Below are 21,185 nucleotides of genomic sequence, written 5' to 3'. Positions count from 1 at the left end.
GGATGTCTCTATTGCACCTCCCCACTAACAAAATAGAACTGAAGAGTAGTGAGGTTAGAAACTTCAACCAGTAATGTTTAGCACAATCCTCTGTAGCATTGCTCAAAGGTGGATTATTGACCAGGAAAATAAAAATAAATCATAGAATTGTCACAGTGCAGAAGGAGGCTAGCTGTTTAAGTTGTTTCTAATCATACCTCAGTAGGCTGTGTTGATACGCAGCCTGAATTGCATGCTCAATATCCGTGAAGGAACTTAATCACAAGGTCTCTTACACAGACTCAGGCTGACACGTAACCTAATGTACACAAGCTTAAAAGACCGCCATCATGATGACTGGTAAAATGAATTATCTTTCCTGTTGTGACTGACTTGAATATTCATGTAACCTTGGACTTTCACTCATTCTTAGAAGGCATGTTTCTTCTAAAAACAGTCATTTTGAATTAAAGAAATTGGTACTAGTGGCTAATTTTGTTTTTGCATTTCAGTCTAGCATCTGTGTAGAACTCAGGAAATCACTATTTTTGTAATTGTCTAACTATAGAACCACGTTTTTTGATTTTTTTGTGTCTAAGGTCAAACTCAAAGTCCTAGGAATTGTCAATTTTCCCCCACCCTCTTAATTTTCAGAATTTATCAACGTAATAGCTGAAATTGCCATTATGACTTGTACTAGGAATATATCACTACATTACCTTCTCCACGTGCATGGAGAAGATAAGGACCCCTTACTTTAAAAAGGATATTGGCATAGAGGGAGTGCAATAAAGCCTCAGCAGACTTGTTCCAGGGCTGCTGATACTGGCCTATCCTGTTTTCTCTGGAGTTTTAAAGGATAAAAGGTGATCTCACTGAGACATATAAAATATTAAGCAAATAGACAAGATAGATGCAGGTAAATTGTTTCCCCCGATTGCGTAGACTAGAATCAGGGGATTCAGTTCAAAATAAGGGGGAAGTCACTTAGGACCATACTGAGATGAGAAATTTTATTTTTAATTCAGAGTTGTGAGTCATTGGAACTCTGAACCCCAGTGGGTTTGAACAAGCTTCGGTTATTGAGTGTATTTAAAGTAGAGATTGACAGATTTATAGAAACAAGTGACACAAAAGTATAAAGGAAGTTGTTGAGAAAGTTGCATCGACCTGGATGCTCACCCCTGATCCAACTGAATGGCAGAGGAGGCTTGATGGGCTGAACGGCCTGCTCCAATGTTCCTGCTTACCGTAAGGGCTCAATTGCAGATTCGCTTGTTCAATGGGAGATCTCAGTGCCAAAAAAAACTCAGCAATGTCACCATGTGTTATAGAGCAGGTATTTAGTAGCAGGCTCCATGATATCCAAATCGATAAATGTTCCTGCTGTGGAAGAATCCTCCATTACCCCTTTCACTTTGTACCTCCATTCACTCAATCTGAGTCTAAAGGCCTCAGAGTGAAGTTACCTTTTCTCACCCTTGCAGCAGCTGAGGTGCAGGATGCAGTGATGCAAGAACCTTTGGTTGGCTAACCCAACCTTTAAGAGTTGTTACAAAAGCAAAATTGTGTGGATGCTGGACATCTGAATCAAACACAGAGAATACCGGAGATATGAATGGGCAGAGACTATGATCTAGTACTATTATTGCGCAAATATTAGTCCAGAAACTCAGCTGATTTTCTGGGACCCAGATCCGCATCCCACCATGGCAGATTGTGGAATTTGATTCCAACAAAAGTAAATCTGGAATTAGGAATCTACTGATGACCATGAAACGATTGTAAAAACTCATCTGGCTCACTAATGTCTTCCAACCTCACCTGGTCTGGCTCCATTTAACTCCAAACCCACAGCATTATGGTTGGCTCTCAACTGTCCTCTGAAATAGCCTAACACTGAGTTGTATCAATCACTGCAAAGTCTCAACAAAGAAGTGAAACCAGACAGATTACCTGGAATTGACTGACGTGCTGGAAATGACAGCAGCAGAGGTAGTCCTGTCAATCCTGCTCACTAACACAAGGGGGCTAGTGCCAAACTTGGGAGAGTTGTCTCACAGACGAATCAAGCAACAGCCTGACTTAGTCATACTCAGAGAATCATACCTTACAGACCCCATCATCACTATCCCTGGACACATCCTGGCTCTGTGACAGGACAAACCCAGCAAAGATGATACCACTGTGATAGACAGTTGAGAGGGATTCCCCAACATTGACTGTGGCCCTAAGTGCTCTCATGGCAACAGGTTTGGCTCACAGTGGGAAGTAACATGTGCATCACACAAATGCCTGGTTACAGCCATTTAACAATAAGATACTATGAAATCACTGCCCCTTGACATTCTATGGTGTTGCAATCACTGAATCCACACTATCAACTTTCTGAAGGTTACCATTCAGCAGAAACCCAACCAGGCTCAACATTAGACAAGAACTTTCGAAAGCTGATTGGGCGCAGATGTTCACAGGTAAAGGGATGGCTGGAAAATGGAAGCCTTCAGAAATGAGATAACGAGAGTCCTGAGAAAGTATATTCCTGTTAGGGTGAAAGGAAAGGCTGGTAGGTGCAGGGAATGCTAGATGACTAGAGAAATTGAGGGTTTGGTTAAAAAAAAGAAGGAAGTATATGCAAGGTATAGACAGGATAAATCGAGTGAATCCTTCGAAGAGTATAAAGGCAGTAGGAGTATACTAAAGAGGGAAATCAGGAGGGCAAAAAGGGGACATGAGATAGCTTTGGCAAATAGAGTTAGGGAGAATCCAAAGGATCTTTACAAATACAATAAGGACAAAAGGGTAACTAGGGAGAGAATAGGGCTCCTCAAAGATCAGCAAGGTGGCCTTTGTGTGGAGGCACAAGGAGATGGGGGAGACACGAAACAATTATTTTGCATCAGTATTTACTGTGGAAAAAGGACATGGAAGATATAAAATGTGGGGACATATTTGGTGACATCTTGAAAAATGTCCATATTACAAAGGAGGAAGTGTGGATGTCATTAAACACATAAAGATGGATAAATCCCTAGGACCTGTTCAGGTGTAGCCTAGAACTCTGTGGGAAGCTAGGGAAGTAATTGCTGAGCCTCGTGCTGAGATATTTGTATCATTGATAGTCACAGGTAAGGTGCCGGAAGACTGGAGGTTGGCTAACGTGGTGCCACTGTTTAAGAAGGCTGGTAAGGACAAGTCAGGGAAATATAAACCAGACAGCCTGACGTCGGTGGTGGCAAGTTGTTGGAGGGAATCCTGAGGGACAGGATGTACATGTATTTGGAAAGGCAAGGACAGATTAGGGATAGTCAACATGGCTTTGTGTGTGGGAAATCATTTCTCACAAACTTGATTGAGTTTTTTGAAGAAGTAACAAAGAGGATTGGTGAAGGCAGAGTGGTAGATGTGGTATATGGAATTCAGTAAGGTGTTCAACAAGGCTCCTTGTGGGAGACTGGTTAGTAAGGTTAGATTTCATGGAATACAGGGAGAGCTAGCCATTTGGATACAGAACTGGCTCAAAGATAGAAGACAGAGTGTTGTGATGGAGGGTTGTTTTTCAGACTGGAGGCCTGTGACAAGTGGAGTGCCACAAGGATCGGTGCTGGGTCCTCTACATTTCATTATTTATATAAATGATTTGGATGTGAGCATGAGAGGTATAATTAGTGAGTTGGTGGATGAGAGTAAAATTGGGGGTGTAGTGGACAGCAAAGAAGGTTACCTCAGATTACAACAGGATCTGGACCAGATGGGCCAATGGGCTGAGAAGTGGCAGATGGAATTTAATTCAGAAAAATGCGAGGTGCTGCATATTGGGAAAGCAAATCTTAGCAGGACTTATACACTTAATGGTAAGGTCCTGGGGAGTGTTGCTGATCAAAAGACCTTGGAGTGCAGGTTCATAGCTCCTTGAAAGTGGAGTCACAGGTAGAGAGGATACTGAAGAAGGCGTTTGGTAGGCTTTCCTTTATTGGTCAGAGTATTGAGTACAGGAGTTGGGAAGTCATGTTGCATCTGTACAGGACATTGGTTAGGCCACTGTTGAAATATTGCGTGCAATTCTAGTCTCCTTTCTATCGGAAAGATGTTGTGAAACTTGAAAGGGTTCAGCAAAGATTTACAAGGATGTTGCCAGGTTTGGAGGATTTGAGCTATAGCGAGAGGCTGAACAGGCTGGGGCTGTTATCCCTGGAGCATTGGAGGCTGAGGGGTGACCTTATAGAGGTTTACAAAATTATGAGGGGCATGGATAGGATAAATAGGCAAAGTCTTTTCCCTGGGGTGGGGGAGTCCAGAACTAGAGGGCATAGGTTTAGGGTGAGAGGGGAAAGATATAAAAAAGACCTAAGGGGCAACATTTTCATGCAGAGGGTGGTGCATGTATGGAATGAGCTGCCAGAGGAAGTGCTGGAGGCTAGTGTAATTGCAACATTTAAAAGGCACTTCAATGGGTATATGAATAGGAAGGGTTTGGAGAGATATGGGCCAGGTGCTGGCAGGTGGGACTAGATTGGGTTGGGATGTCTGGTCGGCATGGACGGGTTAGACCAAAGAATCTGTTTCCGTGCTGTACATCTCTGTGACTCTATGACATAAACACTGTCTACAAGAGTTGGTCAGTGACTAGGAATACTGTGATGAGTAACTCATCTCCTGACTCCCCAAAACCTATCCACCATCTACAAGGCCCAAGTCAGGATTGTGATGGAATACTCCCCACTTGCCTAGATGGGTGCAGCTCCAAAAATATAAAGAAATTTGACACCATCCAGGATAAAGCAACCCACTTGCTTTACATCACATTCATAAGCATCCATTGCCTCTACCACTGACACTCAGTAGCAACAGTGTGTATTATCTACAAGATGCACTGCAGAAATTCACCAAAGACTCTTCAACAGCACCTTCCAAATCTATGACCTCTTCCATCCAAAAGGACAAGGGCAGCATATACATGGGAGCACTATCACCTACAAGTTCCCCTCCAAGCTACTCCCCATCCTGACTTGGAATTAGTTTGCTGTTCCTTCAGTGTCACTGGGTCAGAATCCTGGAGTTCCCTCCCAAGAGGGCATTGTGGATCAAACTGTAGCATGTGGATTGCAGCAGTTTGAGAAGGCAGCTCATCGCCACCTTCTCAGGGGCAACTAGGGACGAGAAATAAATGCTGGCCCAGCTAGTGACAGCCATGTCCCTCAAGTGAATAAAAAAGATTCAGCAAGTCTGACAGCTTCTGTGGAGAGAGAAATAGAGTTAATGTTTTGAGTCCTGTATAACTGTTATTCAGAACACTTTCTTTCTTTGTGAGCTGTTATTTTTACTGCTTTGTTTTGAAGCAGAAATAAAACAGGTGGAGAAAGCTGCTTCACACATTGCTACCACAACTATGCACTTTGCAACACTATTGCGTACCCATAAATGAGTGAGTGGAAATCAAAGAACCCAGCAAAAGAGTACAATAAAGCCCTTAAGCCAATAGAAAGGGGGAAATCTTCTGACTTTATTTTGTGCAACCTCGCCGTCCACATCATTGTTGCTACAGGTGATTAAATCTGCCTCTTTGACTTCCATTAGTGATGTTAGATTAGCGGAAATTCTCATGTACAACTCCCCCTATGTTGTGAGTTCTGTAAACGGACAATTAGTGTTGAAGTATTGTGAATTTTCAGAGTGTACGTATTACAGTCAAATGCTCATCCTGTCTCAATTGCATGTGGTTAACAGACTATGCAGCTACATGGGGCATGATCTACTTCTCACTGGAAATGATGAGGGGTCAAAATATTGGCCCTAGGGAGATGCTCATGCCCGTCCCTCCATCTTGGCAATTGAACTGTGGGAGAGAAGATGCATGGGGCATGCTTCTGACCCGCCACCAGTTGAAGCGCTAGGGTGTTCCATTAGTGGCGAATTTAGGGCCTTGACTCACCACCAGCCTCGATCAGCTACCTTTCTGGCTTCCAACAGGAAAGCTGAGGCAACCTGCCAGCTGCTTTGGAGGGTGTGATTGGGTGGCCCTTAATCTGTCCCAATTTAGGAAGGGATGAGTTTTGAGGCTGGGGAAGAGGGACAGTGGTTGCAGTAGAGGGATGACTGATGAAAGCCAAATCTGACCCTTGCCTCAAAGCTCCCTCCCCTTTTGTAATTTCCCTTTCCCCAGAAATGCACACTCACTGACACAGCTCTTTGTGTTTGCATAGTCTGGGCCCACAGTGACTGTTCTTCAGCTCCCAGTGGCTGATTGACTAGTTGTCATTGCACTTCAGTGTCAAGTCTCCTCATTGGATGAGAAACTTGCCAGCTGGTATTTGAGTACCTAATTGGTGCCTGATTCAGTTTGCTTTGCCTTTGGTGTGAGGGGGGAAATTAGTCATACCTCAATTTCTCTGCCCTAATGCTTAATGCACAGACATACTATCTCAGCTGTCGTGTTGCTAGGGTATTTCAGAAAATCTTTCAAGTGAGTGTTTCAAACTCTATGGTTGATATTTGAAGCCACAAATGAGAGCTGTTTGGCTGAATGCTTTGTGTTGGGAAGAAGTGTCAATGTACAAGTGATATTTTGTGATAGCGCTTATTTTGCTTTAAACACTTTATTTGGGTCAGTTTATCTTTTCGGTCTTCTCTGATCTAAACTTTCTTGCTGTTTTGTTTCTGGGTTCTATATCTCTGAATATAAAGGCTGTGTTATAGAGTTCCACGTAGAGCATTGCACTGCAAACTATGAGGCATTGTTAATGTCACCCACAACAGCCCAGAAGACAGAAACGTTAAAGTTCATAACCATGGTTACCTTCACAGTCAATGACAATACAGTACTTGTGCCATTCAGAGGTTAGCGTTAAGGCTGAATAATTGGTGGGTTTCAGTGACTAGCTCCACAGTGAAATACAGACCCAACTATTAGTCATTTCTGTACAGGCAGAATGACTCCCTGGATTAATATGGTCTTTTGTTGAGAGAGAGTAGAATAGAATCCCTACGGTGTGGAAACTGGCCCTTTGGCCCAACAAGTCCACACTGACCCTCCGAAGAGTAACCCGCCCAGACCCATTCCCCTACCCTATTATTCTACATTTACCCCTGGCTAATGCACCCCTGGCTAAAACACATCCCTGAACACTATGGATAATTTAGCATGGCCAATTCACCGAAACAGTACATCTTTGGATTGTGGGAGGAAATCGGAGCACCCGGAGGAAAGCCATCCAGACATGTGGAGAATGTGAAGGTTCTACTAACACAGTCAATAAAAGACAGTCAATGGATATAGGATATTTAACTTTTAGAAGGTGCTTAGTTTGCAAAATTAAAATAGGTGAGATAGGAGATAATGTTCTGCAATGGGTTACAGTTGATTAGCTGACAGAAAACAGTGTAGGAGTAAATGGGTCATTCTCGTATTGGCAGACTAGTGAGGTACCGTGAGGATCAGTACTTGAGGCCCAGCTATTCACAATGTATATCAGTGATTTGTATATGGGGACCAAATTTGGAGATGATACAAAGCTAGGCAGGAATGTATGTTATGCTGAGAAAAGAGGTGGGACTTGTTTTATAAATCTTCAAACTGCAGTTGCAGCTGAAAATTGAGTTGACGTACTGCTTCTGATCGGTTAGAACTCCCTTGTTACTAGGACTGCTCCCAAACATTAAAAGATAGTAAATGGAACCTCCCTATTTAAGAAAGGAAGAACTGAAGAAACAGAAAACTATAAACTGGTCAGCTTAACATAAGCAGCATGCAGAATATCACACACTATAATTAAGGAGAATCTTTGAGCAGAGTACACAAAGATCTATGACCAGAGAAATGGTATTTGACAAACCCTTGATTAATGTGTTTTTGAGGAGGTAAGTAGTAAGATGGATGAAGACCCATCCACAAATTATAAATATTTGGATTTAAAACAGCATTCAATAAGGTCTCATTCAAGCAGTTACAAAATAGAATTAGGATATTTTAGAATGGGGGGGGGGCTAATAGAATGACAAGAGCTGAAGATTGGTAAGTGGACTGGAAGCAGTACTTGGTCCAGAGTTGTTTCCGTTTACCATCTCTATTAGTGATGTAGATCAGGGAATTGAGTAGCATATTCAAATTTGGTGTAAAGTTAAGTTGGAAAATACCTGGTAAGGAGGGCAGAAAGAGGCTGCCGGGATGTTCTTATGATGAGATCACATCCGGAGTACTGTGTGTAGCTTCTGGTCCTTTTTTTCCCTGAAATAAGGATGTAACTTGTCCAAGAGGGAGTGCAGTGGAAGTCCACTGAAGTGATTGTTGGGGTGAGAGGAACTGGTCCATAGTCCCTGGAGTTGAGGAAAATGTAAGCTGATTTCACTGAAACTTAAGGGGTTCAACAGAGTACAAGCTAAGTAAGTATTTCTGTTGGTTGGAGAGCTGAGCATGTGGTACATAGCCTCAGAATGAGTGTTTGACCGTTTAGGAAAAGGAATTTCTTTACTCTGAGTCATAACCTTTGGATTTATGTACCTCAGAAAGGATGCTCAATAGTTGATTGTATTAAAGGCAAAGGTCTATAGATTTTTGGTGCTGAGAGAATGAAAGGGATACTGCAGGAAGATGAAGCTGAGGTAATGGATTTTATTAAATGGCTGAGCAAGCTTTAAAGGCCACATGACCTGCTCCTATTTCATAGATGTGCACTGAACATTGCAATGACCCTTTCAACCTCCCATGTCTCTCCTTTAGAGAGAGTGCCCAGAATTGGAAACAGTAAAATCGATGTTTCAGGGAAAAGCCCTTCATCAGGAATACAGAAAGCCCTTCATCAGGAATACAGGCCTGTATTCCTGATGAAAGGCTTTTGCCCGAAACGTCAATTTTACTGCTCCTCAGATGCTGCCTGAACTGCTGTGCTTTTCCAGCATCACTAATCCAGAATCTGGTTTCCAGCATCTGCAGTCATTGCCTTTACCTAGAATTGGAAACAGTGCAGCCATACTGATAGCCAGTTAAATCAGTGGCAGTGTGCTGGCCCACTCCTGTTCCTGTGTAAAATGTGGTTTAATTTGGGTTTTCTATGACAAGATAGGAATAATGTCCTTCAAATCTGTGACAATCATTTCAACATGAATGAAATGCATGAAATGATTGAAATGAAATAATCAAATATTTCTTTCCCCAGCCTTAGTAATATACTTAGTGCTGAATCTTTGGATTGTAAAGCTGTTGATCTGTAAGTTTGTCGTAATTGTTTTTGTTTGGTTTTGCCCCAGGGTCAAGTGTGGATCAACGGCTTTAACCTAGGTCGTTACTGGCCAGCCAGGGGACCCCAAATCACTCTGTATGTTCCTGCTCATATTCTCAGCACCTCCGCAGTTAACAACGTCACATTGCTGGAGCTGGAGAATGCACCGTGTGGAGCTGAGCATAACACAGTCTGTGCTGTGCAATTTGTGGACACTCCTGTTTTAAATGGAACCACAGCTTACACCAACTTTCTCCAGAAGCTTTCAATAAACAGTCTTGGCATGCGTGACCTGAATGGTTAATGTGTTACTGATCTGGTGTGACACGTCAGTTTGTGTAGATGCCTATTGAATATGGATGTCTTTTTCCACTTTGTAAGTGAAGCTAACACTTCTGTCTTTTTTTTCGCTTTTTACTGATGCAAGTTGATAAATAATCAAAGTTACAACCATGAAACCATCTTGGGCTTGTGTGAAAGAAATAAAACTGTGAGGTAGAGATTCATTTGCACAGATTCGTAGTTTTCTCTCTGCCCTTAAAACTGGTTAAAAACTCGAATGAGACTTTGACAGATTTTTACTGGAGAAATAAATGAATATGTTAAATGATATTGAATTGCCAAGAAATAAAATTGATTCTGTGGGGTGATCATTATTTATCTTTGATTTAATACAAGGTTTGGGGGAAATAAAATCAGGGCACGTTGTAACATTAATAATGAATGTAAATAATAAATCCTGACTACTTCAAATTTCCTGTTATATTGCTCATGCACTATAAAGACTGAAATCATTTAAATTTGGTCACTTTATTCATTTACTGATGTAAGGAAGTTGCAGTTTTGAATGACAGAATGAAACAGATTATGCTTTGATGTGCTCTCTTCAGGGCACCACACATCCACAGTGCCATACTACTTATTCCACATGAGATGTTGGGAATGCAGGCAGAGTCAACTGCACCCAGAACGTTGGATAAGCTGTAACCTTAGGCTTATCCCAACTGCTGTGCAAGTTCAGAGACAGTGACACATCCCACCGTCCTGCTCTGATTCAGTCTCACAGGAATCAAGAGCTTGAGTGGCCACGCAGAACAAAAAAGTAGGCACCATTTAAAGCTTTGTACCCTCTTATTCTCGATGGAAGCCGCCAGCCTGCAATACTGCTCAAATGGAGCCAACATCAGCACAATTGTCTGGCTGTGGGCAGAAAAGTTGCTGAGCAGTCTCCCTGAATGATTACTCTAAGTGCTGTCTCTGCTCTGGACTTTCTCTTGTCAGTACATTGAGCACCAGAGATTGCCTTTGTTCAGTTTTTCCAACTTCATTCTTACTTGCGCTTCATTATGTAGGATATGAGGAAATGAAAGAAGCAAAGTTGGGTAAGTTGTGAGGCATTATACACTGTGCTTTATTACAGGGATACAAGAACCAGCATCATTTTCCATGATACCTGAGAAGCTGTGCATTCCACCCACCCTGCTGACCTAGTAACTATCAGAGAGAGTGATAGCTGTAACTTCACAGGCTGTAATATCTTCCAGAGGGGCAGGAGAGGAAGGAAACAAGGAAGAGGATCAATAAATACAAATTACCACTGTGAAAATAAAGAACTTCAGTAAGAGCGGCCAGACAAAGGTAACCCATGGATTGAGTGAATGAAGAGTGAATGAATGCCGTACTCTGCTATGCGTTACCTACAGTTGTGCTGGTGTGCAGTGAGAGATGTTTGAATGCAGTGATCAGGGAGACATGTCGCAAGAATAAAGCAGTGATGCGAGATTTCAATATCCCCACCTCCTGGTACAAGTGGAGCAGCTCAAGTATTAAAGGCAAAGACTTTCAGAAACTATCCAGCAATTTCCATTCCAATTCATTTTAGAACTGGTGGATATGGGTCTTATTGGATATAGCAGTAACTAAAGTTAATTAACCTGGTGTCAGCTGTGGTTTGGTTTGTACCTCTCCTACTCTGACTCACAAGTTCCAGGTTCATATCCCACTCTGAGGCTGGGATATGAATGTAAAGACTGACACTCCAATGAGAGAGTGCTGCACTGTTAGAGATGTCATCTTTCAGATGAGATATTAAACCAAGGTCCCAGCTATCCCCTCAAATTGATGTAAAAGATCCCATGGACCTATCCCCAGTGTCTTGACCATTTTATCTCTCAGCAAGTATCAAACAGTTGATTATCTACCCATTGTCACATAGCTTATGTGTGGGAACTTGTATGCAAATTGACTAGCACATTCAAAAAGTACTTAATTGATTGTTAAGTGTTTTTAGATATCTTGCAATCATAAAGATGCTATAGATGCAAGACTTGCTTTTTTTAACAATCTGACAGTATAAGAACATCATGCAAATACTCTCCAGAACATGAGTGAATTTGATATCAAGCTTGAGGGAGAAGGACGATTCATACACAAAATCAAAATTTAAGTGAGACAATCTTTGAAGGGATGAGTAATCAATTATAACCACAGTAAGGTGAGCAATACTGTAATGAGTAATTTACAGATCAACAACGGGAAGTATTCAAAGAATTAGTTGTACAGATATAAATTATTCAATAAAGAACCAATGTGACACTAAGAGGCAAAGGGAGCACAGAATTTAATTGTTGCTAAAAAGAGAGGCACGTTATTAGAACTTTTTGTCTTGCACTTGTGATGACAAATGCAAGAATGCCGAATTTCAAATGATCACAATAATGTATACTACAGGAGAAAAAGGAACAGGTTGCTTTTTGAATTACCTGGGAATTTAGAATGGCAGTTGCCTTCTCCATGGCAAGGCCTCAGGCAATCATAGAAACATTGAAAATACATGCAGGAGTAGGCCATTCAGCCCTTCAAGCCTGCTCCACCATTCAATATGATCATGGCTAATCATTCAACTCAGTATCGTATTCCCGTTTTCTCCCTACAACTTTTGATCCCTTTAGTCCTAAGAACTATATCTAATTCCTTCCTGAAAATATTCAATGACTTGATCTTAACCACTTTCAGTGTCAATCTGAAAGAACTCAAAAAGGTTATTGCAGATTAGATTCCCTACAGTGTGGAAACAGGCCCTTCAGCCTAACAAGTTCACACCAACCCTCTGAAGAGTAACCCACCCGGACCCATTTCCCTCTGACTAATGTACCTAACACTATGGGCAATTTAGAATGGCCAACTCGCCCAACCTGCACATCCTTGGACTGTGGGAGAATGTGCAAACTCCACACATATGTTTGCCTGAGGCTGGAATTGAATCTGGGTTCCTGGCGCTGTGAAGTAGCGGTGCTAACCACTGTGCCAGCAACATGTCCTTTACAGCTGTGCTACAGGGCAAAAGTTCTACCTGTGTAGTTAATGCACTGCAGTGAATAATGAGGAAAAAGACTGCATCAAGCTAAATTAAAAGGCTCATAAAACTGGAATGGAAGATTGAAATCCAGTCAGCTGGGTGAGCTTTGAAAAGAAGCTACAAATGGCTATAAGGTAGGAGATCAGAAATTGAATAGGAAAGACCCTGAGAAACGATTTCCTCAGCTGGGGTGACCTCTTGAAAAAGACGGTACAATCCTAAAATCTGAGCTATGTCATTTAGGAGGAGAGTCTGAGAATACCTCTTTACAGAAAACATGGTGAAAATCTGGAACTGTCCTCCAAAGGATAGACAATAGGTGCAGGAGTAGGCCATTCTGCCCTTCGAGCCTGCACCACCATTCAATATGATCATGGCTGATCATCCTTAATCAGTATCCTGTTCCTGCCTTCTCTCCATAACCCTTGATTCCACTATCCTTGAGAGCTCTATCCAACTCTTTCTTAAATGAATCCAGAGACTGGGCCTCCACTGCCCTGTGGGGCAGAGCATTCCACACACCCACCACTCTGGGTGAAGAAGTTTCTCCTCATCTCTGTCCTAAATAGTCTACCCTGTATTTTTAAGCTGTGTCCTCTGGTTTGGCACTCACCCATCAGCAGAAACATGTTTCCGCCTCCAGAGTGTCCAATCCTTTAGTAATCTTATATGTCTCAATAAGATTCCCTCTCAGTCTTCTAAACTCAAGGGTATACAAGCCCAGTCGCTCCAGTCTTTCAGCGTAAGGTAGTCCCGCCATTCCAGTTATTGACCTCGTGAACCTAAGCTGCACTTCCTCCATAGCCAGAATGTCTTTCCACAAATATGGAGACCAGAACTGCACACAGTACTCCAGGTGTAGTCTCACCAGGGCCCTGTACAGCTGCAGAAGAACCTCTTTGCTTCTATACTCAATCCCTCTTGTTATGAAGGCCAGCATGCTATTAGCCTTCTTCACTACATGCTGTACCTGCATGCTTACCTTCATTGACTGGTGTACAAGGACACCCAGATCTCTTTGTACTGTCCCTTTACCTAAATTGATTCCATTTAGGTAGTAATCTGCCATCCTGTTCTTGCCACCAAAGTGGATAACCATACATTTTTCCACATTAATCTGCATCTGCCATGCATCTGACCACTCACCTAACCTGTCCAGGTCACCCTGTAATCTCCTAACATCCTCCTCACATTTCACCCTGCCACCCAGCTTAGTATCATCAGCAAATTTGCTAATGTTATTACTAATACCATCTTCTATATCATTAACATATATTGTAAAAAGCTGCGGTCCCAGCACTGATCCCTGCGGTACCCCACTGGTCACTGCTTGCCATTCCGAAATGGAGCCGTTTATCACTACTCTTTGTTTCCTATCAGCCAACCAACTTTCAATCCAAGTTAGTATTTTGCCCCCAATACCATGCGCCCTAATTTTGCTCACTAACCTCCTATGTGGGACTTTATCAAAAGCTTTCTGAAAGTCCAGGTACACTACATTTACTGGATCTCCCTCGTCCATCTTCAGAGTTACATCCTCAAAAAATTCCAGAAGATTAGTCAAGCATGATTTCCCCTTCATAAATCCATGCTGACTCTGACCTATCCTGTTACTACTATCCAGATGTGTCGTAATTTCATCCTTTATAATAGACTCCATAATCTTTCCCACCACTGAGGTCAGACTAACTGGTCTATAATTTCCTGCTTTCTCTCTCCCACCTTTTTAAAAAAGTGGTACAACATTAGCCACCCTCCAATCTGCAGGAACTGATCCCGAATCTATCGAACTCTGGAAAATAATCACCAACGCATCCACGATTTCTCGAGCCACCTCCTTCAGTACCTTGGGATGTAGACCATCAGGCCCCGGGGACTTATCAACCTTTAGACCTAAGAGTCTCTCCAACACCAATTCCTGGCAAATATAAATTCTCTTAAGTTCAGGTCCTTCAGCCACTGTTACCTCAGGGAGATTGCTATAGGTTCAATTGATTGAAATGTTTGGACAATAGTAAGGCTCCCAAGAGATATTGAGTAAACATGGCAAAATAGGTTTGTCAGAACCATGCAGCTCCCTGTTAATTTGCCAGATTTGGTTTTCATTAACTATTTTCTGCTGAATTTCCAAAGGTAAAATTGTACCCTCTCTATGTTGCTTCTTATCAAGTAAGATCTGTTCATTATCAGTATGCACCAGAAGCAATTCCTGTCAGCTTGTACTTTTCTTAACATCACAAAGCTCTCTGGCATTAATTCTATCAAACTGATATTACACCTGATAAAGCTACAGACATGTGGTTTAAGAAGAAGTTAGTTTGTTATATTTTGTGCAAATATGCACTGAAGTGAAAGTTCTGTTTTAAATGGGCAGTTTTCCGAGCAAAGAAGAAACCAATGGGAAACTATTGTGTAGGTTTGCCTTGAAGGTAAAGTCACCATAGTCCCACTCTCTCACTGGAGAGATATGACTGGTGGTGGTTTAATCTGAGGTCACCACACCTCAGGCAAGGGGTGAAGCTGAGACTAGGAGACTTTCATGTTATCTGCAGCTAGTAGTACATGAATTAAACCCATTCTGTTGGCATCAATGCTATGTTATAAGCCTGCTGTCTAGCCCACTGAGCTAAACAACAGTGCATATATCACTTGGGGGATGAAGCTAAAATTGTGCCAAACATGTCACCTTAATCAGGACAATTGGGTGTAAAAATCACTTAACAAATGCAAATTAAGATCAGCTGAATGAAATGGACAATGATGACATGACAATGTTAATAGAGGAGTGTGCAAGAACTGCATCTCAGCAGAACAGAAATAAATCAAAGAAAAAGAAAAGAAAATCTGTCAAAAAGACAAAAATACAAAACCATAAAGATACATGGCTATAAAAGGATGGAATTGCTCTACAGTAAGTAAAAAGTAAAGTCAGCATATACTTGCCAGACTCTAGGGGTTGCTATCTCATTAGAGAGAGAGAGAGAGAGAGAGAGAGAGAGGGAGGGAAAGAGAGGGAGGGAAAGAGAGGGAAAGATGATTGAGTGTAGTTTAACCAGAGGGTCATCAGGCCTCAGGTGAGGGGTGAAGTTGACAAAGTTCAAATAGAAACAGCACACTGTTCCAGCAATTGGGAACAACCTTCCCTTCTGAAGAAATGTTAACTTTGATTTCTGTCCACAGATACTGCCAGATCTGCTGAGCTTTCCCAGCAATGTCTGTTTTTGTTCCTGTCTGCTATGCCTGAATCAAGGCGCTTGAGAATTACTCTCCCTGAACTCATTGACTTTAATTTTAGTCATGCTCCAAATGATTGCTCAAATCACAAAGTCCAAACTTTATCGATCAGACCAATAATACAACAGGCTACTGACAATGGTGAGGAAATTCAGAAGCATAGATAGTTTAGTGGAGCAGGCAGACAGATTACAGACAATATTAAATCTGTTGAGTAATGCATTTGAGAGCACAACGAGAGAATGAGAATGTTCAATAAATACATTAGACTGAAGAGAGACCCAGGAGTTCAGTGATTAAAAAGTAACAAGAAAAGACAACAGCCTCTTGGATTTTGTGAACAGAAGCGTAGATTCCTTTTTTTTTTATTGATTCATGGGAATTCATGGGCATTGCTAACTAAGCCAACATTTATTGCCCATCCCTAATCACCCAAAGTGTAGTTCCGTGTCAACCACATTGCTGTGGTTCTGGAGTCACACCTAGGCCTGACCATTTACTCAGATTTCTCACATTGCATCATGAGCTTATATGAGGTAAATGGAATTTGGAGGTGTAAAGTGAAGCAGCAGTGAGATACTTATTAGTAAATGCTAACTGATATTTCAAAAGGAGATTGAAGTGTTGTAACTATAGTGACAGTACCAAAACATTGCAACTGAGAGAGAGAGACAGTTAATTATAACATTTTACAAGCTTTCACAGACTTGTATATACAAGAAGACTGTCAGTAATTTAGATTTCTTACAGTGTGGAAACAGGCCCTTTGGCCTAACACCAACCCTCTAAAGAGCAACCCACCCAGACCCCTACACCAAACACTATGGGCAATTCACCTAGGCAACCACACAGACACAGGAAGAATGTGCAAACTCCATACCAATAGTTGCCTGAGGTGGGAATGGAACCCAGGTCTCTAGCACCGTGCAGCAGCAGTGCTAACCACTGTGCCACCATGCTGCCTGTGATTGTATACAGCTTTTTATTTATGCTAGTTTGGTTTAGACAGCTGAATTTCGGAGACCAGACCCAGACTATCAGAAACGCACAATTAGGCTTGGCTGAGCATCTGGATATTCATTACTCTTTCGAAATACCTGATCACCTGCTTGATTGTCTGATTTTTGCTGCCAAATTCACAACGTTTATTTGTGCAAGATTCAGAGGTTTCAAATGTCTGTAGTTTCAGCTATTGGAACTTTAAAGGGTACGGATGATTTTATTATCCTGCAATAGAAAAAAACTTTTTTGTTATTAAAAGCTCTTTTGTACATCTATCTTCACTGCAGGTTTCATGGCTTCTCTACAGTGTGTAGTGAATCTTTTGAAATTACTTTTAATGATTCAGTCATGTAAATGATCTAAAGTGCAGTGAATGATGGCTCTTTATAAATCTAGCTTGATTCTGTGAAAAATTGCAGGGAATAGGTTGTACCTATCTCTGCAAAGGACTCAACTAGGGAAAGTTAGATGCAGCTTTGTGACCTGAAATCCCCAACACAACTCATAGGCTTGAAAATCAGAAACCCCTGGGAATGTGGTCGAGGATCCCTGAATCAGGTCTCGCCCACCAGTTTAAAAAGTCGTTCTGACTCAGAGAAAGTTCGAGTCAAATTTGCCATAAAGGGAGAACTCAACTGAATGTGACACCGATCAGCCTTAGTAATATGTACTTCAGAGGTAATCAGGACTAAATGCGGTCTATAAGTCAAGCAGTTCAGTGGATTTAAAGTACATTGGGTTTAAGGGTGAGAGAGGGAGGAGAGGAGAGATGCTGGCAAAGAGATAAGAGAACAGTAAAGAGGGAGATCGGGGGGCACAGTCGAGGGGAAGAGGAAAAAGGAATAGCAAGAGTATAGAAAATCAAAGAAGGAAGATCAAGATGGGCAAAGAAACCATGAGAAAATGGTTCAGTGGCCTCCCACTTCACCATACAAGAGTTTTTTTAAAAAGTTCAGCATGAGATGTGGGAATCGCTGTCTAGGCCATCATTTATTGCCCATCCTTAATTTCCCAGGATTAAGAGTCAACCACATTGCTATGGGTCAGGAGTCACATGTAGGCTAGACCAGGAAATGATGGCAGTGTCCTGTCACACCTCCCTGACAACCAGCATTTCCCCATCGGCAGCACAAGAGTTCCAGGGCTCAGTGTGCAGACAGAGACTGGAACCACAGCCAATAAAAATGACTTACTGAGCGAGTCAATGAAGGCTTTTTAACTGTAATGCCTCCCTTGGATGGGACACAGCACATTGCTCAACAACTGAGCTAACTGCAAAAATCGATGCAAATCACCCTTTCTAGTTTACTGCAGGTCCACTCTCAACCCAGGCAATATGTGAACCTGCTCTGGGTCTTCTCTGTTTCACACTTGCACCAACCAAAAAGCAGCCCACATTCCAAGTCAGCAGGAGAAGTTTAGGATAAAGTACTGGGGCTATGAGGAAAATGCAATAATAACTCAAGGCAGGAACCTTTTAGACATAATGCAAACAAAATGAAACTAAATAGAGAAAATAATGAAACTAAAGATGTCAGTTTCCAAGTTGCTGGTTTTTGCTCCTAGATTTTAAGAGAAGTCAATGAAAATAATGTAGGCCTGAATTTTACACCGGCAATGGTCACCACCACAATTCCATACCCTTGCTGTAGATGTCAGGAGCTCTTCTCAGGTTCCAGGGCCCCACTTTCAAATAGGGATACAACACAAACAGATAGACAGAAAATCATTTATTATTGAACACCAGGAAAACTTGAACATTCTGACATACTGGACAAAACTTTAAAAAGACTGTATGAAATTAAACATTTATCAGGCCCAATGCCATCCTTGAGCTTGGTGCTTTTCTGCAAGTTTCATGATATCAGGCTCCAAATCGGACAATGACAATTGGAGGTCACCTCTTGTTGCAATATCAATTCTGTTCCTGTATTTTGACAAGGAAACTACCCAGGAGGGAAGCTATTGACTCCAGAGAAGGTTGTTGCTTGGATATTTCATCGGTTCAGTTACCAGAGCCTCCATAAACCCCAGGGGTTCCCCTTCCCACATTTTCAGTCTGTAACCCCCTTCAAATGTGCCAGGGCCCCTAAGGGGGCCATTTAGTGCCCATTGAGAATAGCTGTTCTATACAAATGCAATGCGTCTTGTTTTTTTTCTTCTATTCATCAAGAAATTAAGCTTTTTTTTAATGGCCTTATTAGCCCATGTTGCTATTTTTAGTGAGCTCTCAGCTCCATCTATTCGACTATTCAAGTTCTGCATTTGACTCCAAGAACTATGTACCCTCCTTTTCGGCAAATGTACATCTCAGTTTCAATATTGTCAACAGCTATTGCACTGAACTGTCAGGCAACTCTTTAAGTAAATCATGGTTGAAATAAATGCGTCAGTTCCAGACTTAGGTTTCAGTTGATTTTATGCTTTGACAAAGTTGGAAAGCAGCAAACATTTTGAACAAACAAGAGAACGGAGTATATATACATATCTATTTACAGGCATTTCCACATTTTACTCAAACATTTGAATACTGAGCTAGATGAAAGTGGATGAGTCATGATCAGCAGAGGATTGCGAACGAATTGAAGAGGTAAAATCACTGAAAGGAAGAGCTGCTTTATATCTAAGTGATGGGGGCAAACAGCTTTTTACAAGACTTTGGAGATAGAATCGAAATTTTTCACCCAGAAATGCATAAATGATGGGGTTTAAACAGCAGTGTACAAATGCGATGGATCCAGTTACTTGCTGGGCAATCAGTAGATGTATTCGGAACTCACAGCCAGTTAAAACATTCTGTTCTCTCAATGACTCCAGCAACATCACAACATTGTACGGTGTCCAAAATACAAAAAACACAATGACAACAGTAAATATTAATTTGATAGCCCTGTGTTTCTTATAGCTTCTGTTTTTTTGCAGGGTTTGAATTATTCTTGTGTAACAGAAAACCATGATAGCCAATGGAACACAAAACCCCAAAACAATGGCTTTGGAAAGGTTGAAGAGATTCCAATTTGAAACATTGCCCTGTGGAAAGAAAGTATGGCAAACATATCTTTCCCCATCAGATTGGATTGTGCTAAATATCATTGTGGGAGATGAGGCAACCAAAGCTACACACCACATCACTACACTCGAAATGATCCCATTTCGAACAGTCCTAGTCCTGACCGAAAATACAGCGTGAACAATTGCAAGGTAGCGGTCTACAGTTATCAAGATTATGAACATTGTGCCACCATTGTAGCCAAGCTCATAAGCAGCAGAAACAATCTTGCAAAAGGCTTCTCCAAAAATCCATTGCTTTGCAGCATAATATGCCCAGAAAGGAAGTGTAGTCACAAACAGCAAGTCACATAACGACAAATTTAAAAGGTAAATATCTGTTAATTTCTTAAGACGTCTATGTTTTAAAACAGCCCACAACACAAGTGTGTTCCCTAGTAGACCAAAGAGAAACACGAGGGAGTACAGGACTGGTAGGAAGGTTGCACCAAATGTTTTTGCAGATTGCGTATCACATGGAGCAAACTGTTCTCCGTAGTCGTAATTGTAGTCACTGAACGTGCTGAACAGATTTTCAGTTGTGTTCATCCTGTGATCCATCTTTCCATAAACTAGAGGGAAACAAAGAGCAGTAAGTGACAGTTATCACTGAATTAGTTCAAAGGCAGTTGAGGTTTCAGAGCGATGTAACTATTTGGTGAATCTTCAATTCGTCCTGGCTAGTAACAGTGATAACCAGGAATTTGATGTTTCAATATATTTTAGTTAGAAAGGCCAACGCACTGAAATGGGAGAATTAATTCTTCAGATGCGTTACATTAATAACGTTCACTAATTAATAAGGTCTTTGAAAAACTTTCAGACAAAAAAAAATCAAAATAAAGTTACTTACAAGCAGCACTTAATTTCCTTTCAGACAGGCAATTATATATTCTCTCAATATCCACCCAAATGATGGCCGGAGTACTAAATGCTGCAGTCTTTCACTAGAAAGATGATATTGGTTTAAAATGACAAAGAGGAAGTGCAACATTTCCTGTCTGACTGAATTGCCAATCACCTTATAATGTTTACCCTCTTGTTACGAAACCCCCCTCAGCCATAAAAAATATTCTCTTTATTTCTCTTTAAAATTTCATGATTTTTATAGCTTCACCTTCTCTGATTCAATGAGAACAGGACAGCTTCCCTGATCTATCCAAATGTTTGTACTTGCTCATCCCTGAATCATAAGGTAAATCTTTGCTTTGCCCATTCCCAGGACCCTCTCCCTCCCCTCCCATTCCAATCTTACAGCCAGGCTCCCCAAAGGTTCAAATATGAAGCCATGTTTCCCATGGATTTGGAATAGCTTCTTGGCTTTGTTCTCTTTGCCTCTGTTTACAAAG

At 41.5% G+C, this 21,185-nt stretch overlaps 2 protein-coding genes across 2 annotated transcripts in view; one reads left to right on the top strand and one right to left on the bottom strand.

Annotated features, from left to right (window-relative positions):
* glb1 (galactosidase, beta 1) overlaps window positions 1-9,850 on the top strand; it is an 88,499-nt gene extending 78,649 nt beyond the window's left edge. The window contains exon 16 of the mRNA XM_043719431.2: window positions 9,223-9,850. Within this exon, the coding sequence (XP_043575366.1) occupies window positions 9,223-9,498 (276 nt within the window). The 3' untranslated portion in view covers window positions 9,499-9,850. The remainder of the gene's footprint in view (window positions 1-9,222) is intronic.
* An 8,660-nt stretch (window positions 9,851-18,510) lies between these two features.
* Window positions 18,511-20,828, bottom strand: LOC122564481 (C-C chemokine receptor type 4-like). Its single transcript, XM_043719434.2, has 2 exons — window positions 20,690-20,828; window positions 18,511-20,408 (listed from the first exon to the last, which is right to left on the bottom strand). The coding sequence occupies exon 2, from the start codon at window positions 20,395-20,397 to the stop codon at window positions 19,324-19,326; it is 1,074 nt and encodes a 357-aa protein (XP_043575369.2). The 5' UTR covers window positions 20,398-20,408; window positions 20,690-20,828; the 3' UTR covers window positions 18,511-19,323.
* Window positions 20,829-21,185: the final 357 nt, after the last annotated feature.

Source organism: Chiloscyllium plagiosum, unplaced genomic scaffold (genome assembly GCF_037043375.1).
Source record: "Chiloscyllium plagiosum isolate Xiang-an unplaced genomic scaffold, Cpla_swu_hap1 HiC_scaffold_34, whole genome shotgun sequence".
In the NCBI taxonomy this organism is placed as follows: Eukaryota; Metazoa; Chordata; class Chondrichthyes; order Orectolobiformes; family Hemiscylliidae; genus Chiloscyllium; species Chiloscyllium plagiosum.
This window is presented reverse-complemented; position numbering and strand designations above follow the sequence as displayed.

Bases quoted from the DNA above. Each gene is read 5' to 3' on its own strand.
- LOC122564481 (XM_043719434.2), bottom strand. From the start codon at position 20,397: ATGGATCACAGGATGAACACAACTGAAAATCTGTTCAGCACGTTCAGT.